The 16,208-nt window shown below is 41.3% G+C and overlaps 2 protein-coding genes across 4 annotated transcripts in view; both read right to left on the bottom strand.

The window, feature by feature from the left end:
* LOC100642386 (speckle-type POZ protein) overlaps positions 1-16,208 on the bottom strand; it is a 44,209-nt gene that overhangs the window by 11,470 nt on the left and 16,531 nt on the right. The window contains exon 2 of the mRNA XM_003401346.4: positions 7,655-7,799. Within this exon, the coding sequence (XP_003401394.1) occupies positions 7,655-7,799 (145 nt within the window). The remainder of the gene's footprint in view (positions 1-7,654; positions 7,800-16,208) is intronic.
* LOC100647246 (origin recognition complex subunit 2) overlaps positions 7,687-16,208 on the bottom strand; it is a 113,106-nt gene continuing 104,584 nt past the window's right edge. For all 3 annotated transcript variants that reach the window (XM_048412419.1, XM_048412423.1, XM_048412424.1), the window contains one exon: positions 7,687-7,799. The gene's annotated coding sequence lies outside the window, so the exon portion shown is untranslated. The remainder of the gene's footprint in view (positions 7,800-16,208) is intronic.

Genomic DNA, 16,208 nt, shown 5'->3' with positions numbered 1-16,208 from the left:
TTTCTTGTATTTTATTTGTTACACGTTATTACTAATATCTTTTTTATTTTTAATTTTCCGTTTTATTCTGGATCAAAGGATATAAAAATAAACGGTATATTTTTGAAGCCAGTATTCTTTCTCACGGAGTAAAAAAAGACATAAATAGTAAAAAATTGCGTAAAGAATTCGCTTCGAGTCACTGCAACTATTGAAGCGATATTTACAACAGGACCTGTTTTACAAAAGGTTCTACTAGTCTGAATTTCTTTTTTTGTGACGAATCAAAGTGTTAACTGTGCAACAAATCGATACTTCAAAAAAGAAACGATGTTTCGCATCGTGATGTTGCGATGCTCGAAGGTAGTGATAGTAGTTCATAACGTGTACAGATTAAGGACGCTTTAACTAGCGTTAGACGTGTTTCATACCATATGTGTAATCCATGCTAGTTGCTAGAGGAACATTTTAGATGAGCGGGAAGTTCCCTTAACTTACTGTCCAAGAACGAAAAAAGATTAACATGTCAACAACTGAGCAAAATCGGTCTTATATTATTATTCTAATATTCTAGTATTATTGTAATAATCTGCTTCGAACAACAAAATTATAAAATAACAAAGAAAACGGGAAGAAAATTCTAATTCCCACAAGCGAGTACGTGTATGACACGTAGTAAAAGAAGTATATTTAAACAAATCTAAACAACCTGTTGTTTTATATTTAAAATTTGTTTGCAATACACATATGTACATATAAAATACAACGTTCTACTTAAAAGCTAAGGATAAGCTAAATAAAAGCTAACTAAAACGCGGGAAATTCGATCGATATAAAGAAAGAAGGGTATAGACGTATCTCGACGCGACCGTTCGATCGAGCAACATTATTTTCCCAATCTAATTCCGTATCTTCAAACGTAATAGTACGTGTTGGCCATGATCCAAACCTGCCTACACGTTTGATTGATCCCCTCGAATACGAGTTCATGTGTATTCCTTTCGTTAACTGAGATCACGTGATCCGCACAGTGACCCTCTCTCCCTCCCTCCCTCCCCCTCTCTCTTTATCTCTCTCTCTCTCTCTCTATCTATCTATCTATCTATTTGTTACGTCAGATTTGCGGTAACGATAAGTTAGGCGAGCTATTAACGATAAGGTTCTCGATAGATATCGATAAATTGAATCCGCATCGATACACCGATACCGTTGAAGAATCGATAATATCGAAATATTATAGACAGTTCGCTACTATACGGATAAGGTGTATCGATAATTTGACATCGACATATATCGTTAAGACATTGACAAGTTTTTTTAAATAAAATTTTACATCTTCCTAACATTTTTCAATTATCAGTGTGAGTCGATGTATGGCCAAGTACCAATGGAAAGACATCGGAAGAAAGAAAAAGAACGAGAAGAGTATAAGAATAGATGCTTAGCATCGACCTCCTGTAGAATACTGTTAATCGGGTCCGAGTACTGTTAAACTTGGCAAGTGGAGTAGAGGTATATCGATATGATTCGTCCGTTTCCTCGGAACGAGGTAACGAGGAACCAGAAAAATTGTACCGCTCGATGGCCCCTGTGAGTCATTCGATTCGCCATGATCGTCCATAATCGTCCTTGAATCACGTGTTTCATGAACGAGATAGGTCAAAGATCGGTGGCTGACTGATCACTGTTGCAGAAACATCCATCTCTTCTTTCGTTCCGTCAGACCAAAACCGATACACCATTTATATCCCTCTGTTCTAGTAGAGACATAAACTATCTTCCAACGAATCCTTCTTTGGAAGATTCGCAATTACACGGCGGTAGTCGAGGCCATGTTAGATTTTTCCTCAAACTCAAGGTGACACGAACGCGACGATTAGACGGGAGATGGAATCTCGACGCTCGAGGAGATCCGGTAAATCGAGTTCGTTTCTACTGCATCGAAATAATTCATCAACGAGATGAGAGAGACTTCCAGTCTATTTCGAGATGAAATAACATTCTGCAGAGGCTCTTTAGGTGGAAGCACACCGGCGGGATTCACCAGCCATCGGTTATATCGGTGCTCGTAAATTTGTTAAAACGCTTGGATGCCACTCAAACGGAAACGGAAAGCTCGCAATACTCGTCATCTACGCGAATCCTGACGTCTCGGTTTTTTAACAATCGACCACTGATTACGGGATGAGATGCGCGGTACCTTTGTTCGCGAGCGCCAGCGTTCGATATCGATTTTCTTGAAACAGGAGTAGAGAGAGATTGAAATTTAGCTTAATTCGGAAGATCCTCCGTTGAAAATTTATTGGATGAAAATATGCCGGACGTGTAAACGGAATATGATTCAGGAGGAAGATATTATGGAAGATGTTCGATGGAAGTTGAGTTTGGAAGATGACCTGAGATAATGAAAATCCTCTAAAGTCACAGGTTCTATCTTTTATTTTCATATTTCTGGGTTAAATTCCCATTATCCCTCTACTTCTTAAATGCTTAAAACTTCATTTTCACTTTCTTTGCTTCCAAGTCCCCGACTCTAATTCCGTTATTCCGCCGTTTTCGCTTAATTTCTATCTCCCATTCCTTCTGCTTCAAAATATCTGAAACTTCCATCGCCCTTAGCTGGAACTTTTCCGTCGCTTTCGTAACAAATTCTAGTCTCTATCCTTTCCGCTGCTCCAGTATTTAACATCCTTATTATTTTTCCTACGTGTCGATTTCAAAATTCTGAGCTCCAAGAGAACAACGCAAAAATTCTCCCAGTTCCAGTCAATTCCCTCAAAAACTCTCATCAATACGCAACTTCGGGGTCTTCGCAGCACCACGCCAATCCTCGAATTCTCGATCGCTGCCGATAAAACTGAAACTTCGCAACCCTCTTGAACAAAACCCGGACCAGAAGCGAGCCTGGCCAAGAGACCGGCAGCGATCGGTGTATTTGAAGAAACGTCGAAAGCAGAGTTCTGAACGTCGAAGAGGATCTGCCGCGGTAGAAGAGGCGTAAGGAACACAGAGGCACAAAGTTCATCGTCTTGGCCGTTTCCGTATAGAAGAAAACAGCACGTTGGAACGCGAGGAGTAAGGAAGACGAAGATAGTGGCCCGGTCGACGCCCCCAGGAGTCGTTCAACCCGGCGATCGTCGACGATCGGCCTTGAATCACCCGTACCCGTTTACGGGAGCGGCGTACGCGGCTTCGAGCAGCAAGCAGACCAAGTCGAGGCTTCCGGTAGAGTCCTGGATACGGTGGTCGAACATGCACGAGGTAAACGATCGTGGATCTTCCCGCGAGAAAATCGAAATTCCCGAGAAACGTTGTCGAGCTTGTTTATCTAAGAGGAAGAAGAAGAAGAAGAAGAAGAAGACAACGAAGTGGAGGAAGAGAAGGAATATGGTAGAGACGATGAAGAGGGAGTATACAGTGGAACTTCATTTATCGGAATCCATCAGAGGACGAGCGATAACTGGAATTCGTATAATAGCAACTCATTGGTTCTACTCGTTAACGATTTTTCGTTCTCGCGGATGGGAGTTCGTGTTTGCACGAGTGGAATAATTGACAGGAGTTCGCTTAATCGAGTATCGGCTAAAATTTCATTCCAATAATAAATGAAGCTCTCTAATAGGAAAAGAAGAATACGATGACGTAGAAACGGTAGAAAAAGTTGACGAAAGAAAGATGGTAAGAGGCAAGGGAAAGAGGCAAAGTAAAAATAGGAGGAGAAGAATAGGACGAGGGAAGAACCGAAGACGACGAAGAAAGAAAACGAGAAAGGCAAGAACAGATGGGAAGAATATGACAAAGAAAACACAGATGAAGACGATCAAACAAAAGTAGAAGGAGACGTCTCTTTCGACGAAGACGAAGAGGAAGAAAAGGATGACGCAGAAAATGAAGAAGAAGAAGAAAAAGAATGAAAAGCAGAGGAGCTTAGCCCTTCTCGCGAACTTATTTTCACCGCGAGACGAGGCAGCTTGGCTGGCTGGCTGGTTGGCTGACGATGTAATGGAACACGTGCCTCGAGATAACGACGTGGAAATGAAAGGCAACGAGTGATAATGGCTCTGGCATATGGGGTTCGCGTCTAGGTGACGAGTTGGTGGAAAAAACAAGTTGAGAGTGCACGAGGGGAATTTGTGTTGAATGTTTCGTGGAATTACAGGTGGATGAATGGATGAAGATGCAGAAGATTGTTAGGGGTTGCGAGCTTTTCGGCAAGCCAACAAGTTTGCCGACTCTATGAATGTATGTCGAGTGGGATGAGATTTGATTAAGAAATTGAATGGGTAGGTTGGAGGCGCGTGGGTGATTTAGGTTGCTCTTTAATGAGGCAAGTTGACGAACTTAGATCGATGGGGATAGTAGAACATTGTTAGAATTCGTAGATAGCTGATTATGCAGGTTGTAGGGGATTTGAACGATTCAGAAGGAAATTAGAAAATTCATTGGCTATTTGTATGTATATATATACACACACAAGCGATACAGATTTTTGTAATTAGGATAAGTTGATGAGCAACGATCGGTCGAGAAAATCAAAAAAGACATAATGGATGTCGGGTGGTAAAAACAGAATGGACAGGTTGAAATGAAAAAAGCGTAAAAGAATGTGATGTAATTGTAGTTAGATGATTTGGCAAAGTTAGACCAACAGTGTAATCGTAGAAAAATTATCACGGCTTGCGAATCAGCTTCATGACTAGTACTAGTCTAGCTCGTGTAGAACAGAGCAAGAATATAAACAGTTATAAGTCGAGGAATCTGATAGGCTTGGAATAATAACGTGGAAAATTGCTACAGTCTGTGGATCAAAGAAACGGCGAATCTAAGTTTGACTCGAGCGAAAGACAGGAAATGGTACGTGTCGGATAGAAAAACAGTCTGAGTAGTCGAAAAAGCCTAAGATTGCGGAGATGGTGGTGGTACGGTACCATGAATAACAGGAAGAGCTGCGATCAACGGATTTCGACGACGATGAGTGCCGTCCTTAGACGAGTCCTCGCTTTATCTTCCAGGAAAAATTCACTGCGATAAGCTAATCCTTCCTTAACAGAACTTAATAGCTTAAGGAAAAGCGGAGTTGACGAATTAATTTGCAGTGAATTTTTGTAAAGGTATTTTGCAACTTATTTTAAAAGCTATAGGTTACTTTAAAAATACGACTTTAATGGATAAAATAGATCTATCGTAGATTAATCGACAAGTGGTTGGCTTTTAGCGCATTTCCAGTTAATATAGAAGCAGTTGTTTCACGAATAAGAATAATCGATTCTCATTAATTCTTGGATATTCCAATTTTTCATTGAAACTTGGCTATTAAGGGAAGACCCTGAGTCGTTGGAGCAAGGGAGCAATTGGAAACGGTGCCGCAACGCTTTCTACGCTTTTATCGAGCCCATCGATCGGCGTGTTACGACAGATTCAGCGCGCGAGCTCGCGCGATTGCTGCACCAGGCTCCGCGGCGGCTGACGAGGCGAAATCGCCGCGTGCATTACGAAAGTTAACTGGAGCACGAATCGACTTTCGATTCGGTGGCAAGGGGACCCCGCGTCTTCCCTGAAAACCGAGAGTTACTCCTTCGAGTGCTGCAGTTTCGCCTCGAATCATCCAACTTCTTCCCCTTGCCAAGCAGAAGAAAAAGTAAGATCGCAATCTTGCCCTCGAATTCGACCTCGGTAGCTTCTGCATTACGTAAATAACGCCTCGAGAGTTTTGTGGCGGATTCGTTTCTCCTTCACGAGGGAGAATCTCGTTCGAGATGTTAAATCGTATTCCCGAATATTATTTGTCAGATATACAAAGTGATAAAAAAGGGATCTAAGATTTTGGATGTTTAAATTTCTTACTTAGGGACGTAAAAATGTTACATAGTTATTGCATAGTTAGAATCCTGAAACTCATAGCATGTTGATCACCATCTGTTAACGTATTTGTATCTTTTAACGCGGTACAGTGGGTCTTTTTGCAACACGCTGAATGTGAACGATAAATTGTTGTACTTAATTAATCGCACCCAGAATCGATCGTCTTCGACCATATCCTACCGCAACCAATCTACGAGTATGCCTCGCCCATTCCCAGGAGACCTACGCAGACGTCCCCAGAGGTTCCATCCATCGAAGACTTATATCGACTACACTGGATCCACCAGTTTACTTCGCAGTAAGTTCCTTCTGACGAGAGAACCTATGGTAAACTTTACAGTTAACAAACTATCTAATATCTCTCTAATATCTTCTTGCTCAAAGGACAAGGAAAATCGACCTCCTACTTTCTATAATTCTCGTTCGCTCGATTTCACCTCTTCGAAGTATCGAAAATTGATCGGGGAATCAGCCAGATGATTTTAAGTCGAATCCCTAGCATGTTCTATCAGAAGAGATTCCTACAGTTATCTAAAAGACTACTATCGTGAAATGGAAGATACCAAGCTTCCATCGTTTCCAACTTCCGCTTCGACGATCCTCTTTGCTCGATTTCGTGTCTTCGAAACGTCGAGGATTGCTTCGGGAACCGTCCAAGTAATTTCCGATGCTTTTTATATCGGAAGAAAAAGTACCTCGAAGAGACGAATTTTCGCGGGGAAGCTAGTGAACGTTTCCACAGGCGAGTTAGAGATCGCGGCAGGGAGCAGCGGGATATCTAGTCGCAGGTCATTCACATCGCGAGGGGACGAGCAGTAAAAATAGAACGAGAACGTCAGGAGTGCGTGCTCTCACGCGCGACCACGAGGATGATATCGACGAAGACGACGAAATTGACCTAGAAGAGTAGGAGAACCCTTTGACACGTCCAAAACGTATTTCCAAGGGTTCTGTTTGGCCAACTCGGTGACGTGGATTCCGATACCTGTATGTTCGATTTCCATCGAATCTCATCCTCTTCGATCCTCTTCAATTGAATGGCGTGGTTCGAATTGCGAGAGTACCTGTGTCGAAAAGTATTTTGGGAGCGATTTTTAAACGAGTGAGAAGAGTTTGATCCAGAGATTTGGGAGTTTTACTCGAAGAAAGAAATCTAGAAATTCGGAGATGCGAAGGAAGAATATTCGGAGCAAATGTTTGGGATTGACCCACGTGAACGAGGACCATTCAAGTTTTTGATTACAATGCTTAAATTGTAAATCGAACGAATCCTCACTAACGTAACTTCAAACACTTCTGTCTAGTTCACGGCTTAACGTTTATAACGGACATTCTGTGAGACATATGAGAAAACTTCGTTAACGTCATGAGAAATCCTCAATTACCTAAAAGATATTTCTACCGTTAAAAGTTACCGTCTTATTCCAATCATGTACAATACAAAACACGGTAACAAATGGTCCCTACGAGTACCCTGCTCTGCCAACTGTTACTGAAGCTCACTGTCATCGCTAACGACCAATTAAACTGCAATTAGATTGGCTTCGCCCTGTCGGTAGCACTAACAAGACACTGCTCTCGCAACAGTCATGTTCGAATCGTAAGAATCATTAAAAACAGTTACACTATACACACAAGGCTGACGATATATATTACTTGCTAATATACCCTAAAATTCTAAAACTCATAACTTATATCATTACAAGTATAACTCGTCAGAAACTAATTCCTAATTATTTGCAATAATTTGCTTTAATTCTATCGTCGATCGATTCGAGGTAATTTTCGATTGAAAGAATTATTTGATACGTACCTGCGTGTAACACCAATTTTCGGCCACAGGGGTGTTCACTTCCGGTGGTGGAGGGCTTGGTACACGGCTTACTGCCATACTACTGCTGCTGTGCAAGTTTGAGCTGACCCGCGACGTTTGAGGCGCACAGTCGCTCACCGCAAGTCTGCAACACGAACAAGTCGTTCCAATGTTAGTTTCAGTTTGCGCGATTCTCCGTAAAATTTCCGCGCTCTTTGGGGTTGCTGCGCGTGACAATCACGCTAGCTGCCGCGTGTCGTTTTATTTTTGTTTCCTGGAAGCAAATTTCGCATTTTAACCATTCGTAGTTCTAGCGCTAACCGAACGTTCCTAGAACCATAAGAATTTCTTCTGTTGCTGAAACGAAGAACACTGGATGGAAGGCACGTGTGAACGAGTCTCTCGTTACATTATACTACGAACAGGGACACACGAGTCGCTCGATGCGAGGAAAAGGGGTGACCGAGGAAGGAGAACTGAACGTTGGAGGAAGTTGGAGAACGGAGAACCGCAGGGCGGGGAGGAGGGTAAGACGAATAAAAGAAGCATGAAAGAAGAAGGGTATGCAGGGCACGCGATGGTGCTCACGTGCGCCAAGTACGGAACTACTCGAGCATCATCGAGTCGAGTACATTAGCCTCGCAGGTTCATCGGACCTGCTTCTCGATTCTCTAGCCGAGCGGAGGTCGCAACGCGACTTCTCGTCTTAACCTTTTAACCCTTATCGAGTCGGTCAATCGATACGTTAACGCGATAACCGCGGGGGCGGATTGGTCAGGTTGGTTAATCGCATCGAACCTTCGACGACGATCGAGCGTCGCTGTCGTTTCTGCGCTGCACGAGCGCTTGCCTTTAGCGGAGATTACATATTTTGATTTTTTAGATAAACATCGAACCTGCCTTTTCGTACTTTATTTTTAATCTACATTGTTATATCATACACAAGTGATAATTTATCTTGTCCGAGAGCTAGCGAGACACTTGTTAACGTTACGATAATCAAATATTTTTTATTTTAATCAATGAGTGATCCTATCCGTATCGGACCGAATGTTTTTATATCTTTTCAGTGACATCTGCGACGAGTACGTCACGCTGAAGTATCTTGCATCATTTTCCAATATCCTATATCTACAGTTACACGCGAAAGTTTCGGGGCCAAATAGATTCTTCGCTTTATATTTCGAAAGCGGTATTTTGAAAGAATTTTAGGTAACGTTATACAACGCTATAACAGCGTTTGCGTGTTGTATAATATTATCTTTTGCTTATCGCGCTCCTCGTATTACTCGATGTTACTTAAAAGTATTTCGGTTATCGTTTTTCGAATAGTTAAAAATTACAATCAAAGATTCATTGTAACCGGAAATTTTTGCACGCCGCTAAGTGCAAAGGTGCGAAATAACAGACAAAGGACGATGGAGGAATTTTCCTCGTCGATGTGACACGAGACCCTTGCATTTTTCCTAGTAGGCATTCTTTTCCGTGACGCCGAACGAACTGTATCGCGGTATAGTCAGAGATTAGGTAAGCGCTTTAAAATAGCATCGGGAAAGTGTAGTTTCGCTTGTATATTACGAAATATAAACATTGTCGAGGAGCATATATCTTACAGCAATGTTAAACAGAATATTTATTAAAATAGACTTATGATAGGATTTTTGAAGGATCCTTAAGGAAAGCTTCGAGGATGGATATATTAGTTGATAGATTTAACCATATCGAGACATAGATTTATAAAAGAAAATTGATGAGTATCGATTTGAAATGCGCAGTACACAAGTTCAGCCCACAGACCTAGAAAATATATTGATGTGGAAGAATTTGCATGCGTCATAAGAGAATAATATTACCATACCGATGTGGCATTTAACGTTTGAACCTGAATATATGAATCTCCTATTGCTACCTCGATTCCTCCAAATAGATTCTTAATCTACGAAAAGCTATTGCAGTAATTGTTAATCATTGTCTGCGCCTACAAACAGCTATTAAAATGGATGAAAAATTACCATTCTTTAGCCACTTTTCTCAACGACCATCATCATCGCCATTAAAACGAATAATCGCGTTGTTTAGCGTCCATTCTATTCCTTTTTATCGGTTAATTTCCCACCACCTTTAAACGTAATCGCGCTCATTGCGTAACAATAATCGACTAATAAAGCCTTGCTTATTTTCCAAAATCACTACAATACGAAGTAATTTTGTTTGGCATCGTTATTTCTGGAAATCAATACTCAAACCGTGCCACTCGAGGCTGATAATAGGTACACGAAGGTAGAATGACGCTTTTTCTTTTCCCTAGTTTACTACGCCTTTTATCACGCCGTGCTATCTTTTATTTGATAATTATAGTCCCAGATGTAAACGCGATACCGAGAAGAAGAAGATGGAAACTTGTATGAAAATCATCGACGTTTCACGCCGATTGTCAATTCAATCGAAAACTGTTTATTCTCGAACACCCTGCAACGTGAACCTTTGGTTCCCGAAATTAACCACACGTCCGACTTTATACAATCAATTAATTATTATCACATTGATATTCGTATATTTTACTATCGAATTTTACTAACGTTACTATTACATCGACTTAAGAAAAGAAGGTATGTCAATTCGATAATTTTCTAAAGAATCTGTTTTCTGAATGCAATGTACGCTCTTAAAATTTAAATACAGAATAATTAAATAATTTGTGACATAGAAATAGAGCATTATAACTAATAACTTTAAATTACTATACACTTCAAGAAACACAGAAATTGCTGGAAGAAAGACAAAGAAGATGACTAATCTTAAGTTTAATTCAACGAGTGTGTTATTCTTCTATGGTAAGCTGTCTAGTCAGGATTATTTCTTACGGAAGTAAATCACACCGAGCAATTGATGATATATTAAATAAATTGTCTGATTTAACCAAATTTACTGGCCAAGTAAATAAAACGATGAATAGCACGTTGAAAAAATTGTTTGCTTTAAAATGTTCTCAGAGTTGACACACCCCTCGAAACTAGCAGAGGATCGAATAAAAGTTCGTGAATGATCGTGACACCGGATGGATTAATATCAGTATTTATCCCCTTCCAAAGGACAACGTTTTGGCTTACGGATGCCGTTTGCGTTACATTCAGAGACGCATGGAGGTATGGAGGTGAACTACATACGGTTAAATTGTTGTTCAACAAACGGGCGCTCACGTAGCAATGGAAAAAGTGTTTCAACCGCGCATACGATTAACCGCGATACTAAAAAAAATAAGAGTACGTTGCGATAAGCGATTCTTACATCTTACAAACCGCATTTCCTGCGTAGAATCGTTATGCGAGCCCTTGCTTTTTGGATAAATATGTTCATCAGAAAATTCTAATTTCGCAGACGACCGCAAAATATTCGATTTTCATTTTGAAATTTTCCAATCCTTCGATATCCGAATCTATGAACTACGACGAGTTATGGGATATTTGAAATTTTTAGATATTATATCGATGCTTACTACGAACTATGATATTGTATAGAAATCATCGAATAGCCATGTCTTGGGACAAGTACACGATATTTTTGACATTCGAAATGCGGAAGTATTTGTTGCTTCGATTTCGATACTTCGATAAGATACACGTATCTCCGTTTCCGGAAGATATACAACGAGTGCTTGGCAAACGAAAAACAGCCTCGTTTCCCCCCTTTCACTTTCCAACACACGCTGCTTGCGAGCAGCAAAAGTGCAGATAAGAGAAATCTCGCGATTAAGTTACTCTTACTTCGCTGTAAACGCGACAGAATGAAAGAAACGACCGAAAATTTTCACCAACCACGATCAAAGACAATTCGAGAAAGTATTCTGCATTTCCTTCGCGTTCGAGATTGAATCTTCTAGTTTCTTAAATGTCGCAATATAATCATAACATTTATCACATTTCTCGTCGCAGTGTCGCTATAAAAACTAAGAAATGAGAATATTCGAGATAAATCTATTGGCGAACATGCGAAGCCGACAAACAGGATTATTAAAATGCCGATAAACATCTCTATAAAAATTCATGAAGCTGTGAAGCGAGTCATAGGATGACAAAGCCGTGAGACGATAAATTACCCAGCCATAATGTACGTAGGATCAAAATTCGTGTGGACTTAGCGTGTCACATAAAATAAAAGAGAACATAAAATAACAGAGATAAAGATATCGCGTTGCTTCCGATTTGATTTCTCTATTCTTTGAACCTTGCTCCGTTAAACGATAAGGCTTCTTTCCGTAACCACAGGTGTTCCATGTTAATCTTTGCCAGAACGAAACGTCCGAACACAAAGGGGACGACAATTCGCTGACAAAATCGCCTAACAAACAAAAACGGAGAAAGAACAATTCGTTCGGACGACACGCGGGTATAACAGCTGAGAAAGAAAAGAAGCAAAATTCGGCTGCGAGTCGCGTAAATCTGGTTTGAAAAGGCGAGCGTGATACATCCATTCCTTAAACCTCTTATCCGTCGACATGTTAACTGGCGCCTTTTGCACGACGTCCCTCCCGTTCACTGACGTTGCCTCGCTCTAACTTTCACTTCCACGTTTTACTCCCACGTTGCTTTTGCGCTAGATATACAGTCAGAGGCGTCGAACGAAAGAGGAAGAGAGCCGATATTCGGGGCGCACGGTGTTTCGAGCGACATTTTGCCGAGAGAAAGATAAACGGTTTTATCGTGATTCCACGTTTCAAGCCAGGTGAACGTAGGGTGCGTGGGTGGGAGGGAACGTGACCGCTCGTGTGCATGCTCGCGATCCGATTTTGTGGGAAACGAGAGACCGCATCCCAGCAACGACGATTCGCAGATCGCTTTTTCTATGCACGCGTGAGTGTAGTTCGTGGAAGGAATACGGTAACGCTTTGCTGATCGGTTATAGGGAGCAATCATCTTGCGATCGATTAGCGAGAATAAACGTATTTCCAGGAAATTTTGGCTGTGTCTTGTCCTCCGTTGGATGCAAGTGACACGTGAATATCTGGCATACACTTGTTTATTTTATATATGTAATATTAGATGCTGGTTCTGAGTAATCAGTTCCAAGAAACGACGAGAATAGTCGATCGGTTAACGAAGCAAAATTGTCTGATCGATGCATGTAATACTACTGTGCAGAGAGAACGACAGGCCAGTCAAAAGATCATACAAATGCGAACGTCTTAATGAAGATCAAGCTGTACAGATTCATCTAATTCGACCGAATCTTTAATGACGTTAAATTGTTTAAGAGATATTACGAGATACTTTTTATACGTAATATAGTATACGCGAATGAAATGATTTGTTGGAGAAATGGAAAGGAACAAAGACGAGTTCGGTCTATTCATGGGCATTTGGTGTTGAAATTTTGTCAATCGGGCCACCCGATTTCGAATCTGTTGTATGACGAAGGCGTGGGCCAGGCAAAGAGAACCCAAGGGAAAGTAGAACAGAGCTCTGACGAGTTCACCGGTGAAAACGAGGAAGTTAGGTGAAAACCGTCTATGCTAAGCTGAAACAACGCAATTATAACGATCGCGCGTCTCACACTAAGAATGGTTGTCGAGGAATTGTAGCTGCGAAAAATAAAAGTTATTTTTCAAGGTACCTCTAAGGAGAATGTTCGCAGCAAGTGTGTTTTATAATTAAAAGTAGGTTGGTCTTTGTACATTCAATTGGAGGAAAAAGTGAAAGTTTGTGTAGAGATTTTGTAATTCTATGGTTGAACTGGAACGTCTTCCATACTGATATAATTTGATCTCTTTCGTCTTTACTTCAAATAATTGTTCGCTATTTTGCAATTTAAGGCATGAAAACTGAGATTTACCTTTTTAGCTCGATACGAGCCTTGCGTTATTCATAACCTTTCATCGTGAATTTAATCCACGACCGTCTTTTGTTATCTAAAATTAGACGCTGGAAGTTATTTAATTAGCTATAAATACACACAAAGAAAGAGGCCGCTCATCTGCATAACAAAGCATCTGTATTTAATCACATTGAAATCTAATCTCCTCGTACATATAACTCATATGCCGCTAACCATTAATTTTGTTAACTTACAATAACGAATGATCGTCAATTTAGAGACAATAGGTCGTCGATTATACCTACACCAACGATACTTTCGTTACATTTGCGTTGAAAAAAGACCAAGAAATAAATTATGTCGCAAAGAACGCTAACTTTAATCTATTTTTAATTTCTTACCGAGAAGGTTTTAAACGTAGACTGTTTTAGTATAAAAGTTAAAATGAAATAGAACGAACGGAAAAGCCAATGAGAGAGGTTCCGCGACGTTTTAATAAATTTGCGTGGTTTCTGCGACGATTGGTCATCCGAAGCCCGCCGTTTTATCTGGTTCCGCGCGCGAAGAGAAACGAGGACGATGGAAGATGCGAAACCCGAGATCGTCGACAGAAATCGGAAACCGGACGAGGTCGCTGTCGCCGGAAAAGTCGCAGAAATTCCCGGTCATGTTGTCGGCGTGAAGCGAGAAAAACAGAATACCCGTCTCCATTCTGAATCCGCCTGCAATGTTTTCGAGAAATCGCGCAAACAAGGCAACGAACTGACAGAAACTGGTTGTTCGAACTGTCCTACGGATGTCAGGATGTTTTCATTAATGGCTAATGCCTTCTTACGACCATCTTCCACATGTTAAATTCGAAACTTTTACTCTTCGTACTGTATTTTCTCAGATTTCCAATAAGCATATTATCTATTAATTTTCTATACAATTTTATATGTAAAATAAACATTGTTGAATGTCTAACAAATGTTCTGTTTCTTCCTATATATTAAGACAACGATTAACAAAAAAGTTAACTAAAGAGGGAGAGAGAGAGAGAGAGAGGCAGAAAGATAGGAAAACGAATGCGAGAAAAGAAGACACGGAAACAAATTTCCTGTGCAAAATCAAGCAAATGGAAATCCAGCATCAGCGGGTAGAACGTTTACCGCTTAAAGCTCGTAACGATCGAAAGTTTCCTCGTATACACGGGCGGATAAGCGGATTTCGCGAGCGGATCCGAGTCGAGAGAAGTTGCAGGCTGCTCGCGCGACACGGCCAATTTAATCTCAAACTTTCCGGACGCTATCTTCGTGCGTGCGGATCAGGCAAACTCGTGGATCGAGGAATTAATCCAGAGTTTCCTCGTTAAGTAATTTCACGTTTAAAAACGGCTCCGAAGTTAACGTCGTCACGAGGAAAAGTCACGTTTCGCGACGTGCTTCGATCAACTTGGTGAAACGTAACGAAGGAATATATCGTGGATGAAAATCCGTGAAATTCTTCAACGAAGTCGATAGCTTTTGCTTCGTATCGATGGGATTGTGTTTAATAACACTTAATACTAAACGTATAGGAACCGTTGATCAATTAGGATAAGATAATTAATCTTATCGTAGCCGACAATATGGAAAATATCTAATCGATTGACTCGTACTTTAAATTTTATAACGTTTCCCTATATGGAATACATAAGTGCAAGGTCTAGGGACTGTTAGTCGATAATTAAGGCTTCCCATACATTGTATACTTCGTACAGAAAATTCTGCAGATGTAAAAGCAGCGAAAAAGAAGAAGACATGTCTCGTCGGTAGTACGTGTCGCCAATAAAAACACGCGAATCGTGTCTTTCTAACGACTCGGTACTTGGAATTTAAAAGCAGAAAGAATTTACTCACCTCATAATAAGGTGTGGTATAAACGACAAGTCACATAGAACAATAGCGAGGGGAATCATGTTTAACGTCCGAATGTTGTCAGCGAATACGCAACGCCGAGCAAATTCCAAATTGGCTGGTGGAAATGATTTAGATTGATGTAAAGACTGTTCCAGAGGAAAGCTGGGCTCCGTGAGCAACGATAATTCGCTTGTTCGTGCGAGGCAGCGCGAGACAGATGCCAGCCGGTCGATTTTCGCAGCACAGTCAGTAGACGAGTGTGGAAGAGGGGCGAAGTCAAGGCTGATGCCTGGCGCAAGCTGACTGTGATAAGACAAAGGCTAACTCTCTTCAAGGGCGCGGCGACGACTCGGTGGTGCGCGCGCGAGCGTTTCGCACGCGCCAGCTTGTCGCTACGCGCCGCGTCGGGACAACGCGCGCAGAAAACAGAGGACGTGAAAGAAGACACACCAACACACGATCGCTGTTCAGCACACCGATCGACACACACGGAAAGTCACGTGTATAGGGCAAACATAACCACGCACGGGCCGCGTCCAAGGAAAAGAAAAGAGAAGAGAAGAGAAGAACCAGTTCGTCCGTGAGACGGAAAGCGGCGTTCTTTTCACGCGTAGGACTCATGTCCGACGATAAAATTCGATAAAACGGTCAACTGTACACCGTTTACGTGCCTCTACATACGTTGACATTGAGACCGTAATGGACACGTGTCGCGCGACAGCGACACCCAGGAAACCAACGCAACGGTTCGCGCACCGCTCTGACGTCGCTTCACGTTCAAATTGCTTGATTCGTTTTGCGCTGTTAGAGTATCCTGTCTCGCGCGTCGATTTTACCTTCTGTTCCGTTGGATACATTGGCAA

The sequence above is a fragment of the Bombus terrestris genome, chromosome 15 (genome assembly GCF_910591885.1).
Source record: "Bombus terrestris chromosome 15, iyBomTerr1.2, whole genome shotgun sequence".
NCBI classification, from domain to species: domain Eukaryota; kingdom Metazoa; phylum Arthropoda; class Insecta; order Hymenoptera; family Apidae; genus Bombus; species Bombus terrestris.
The sequence above is the reverse complement of the archived record's forward strand: the minus strand, read 5'-3'. Positions and strand labels throughout refer to the sequence as shown.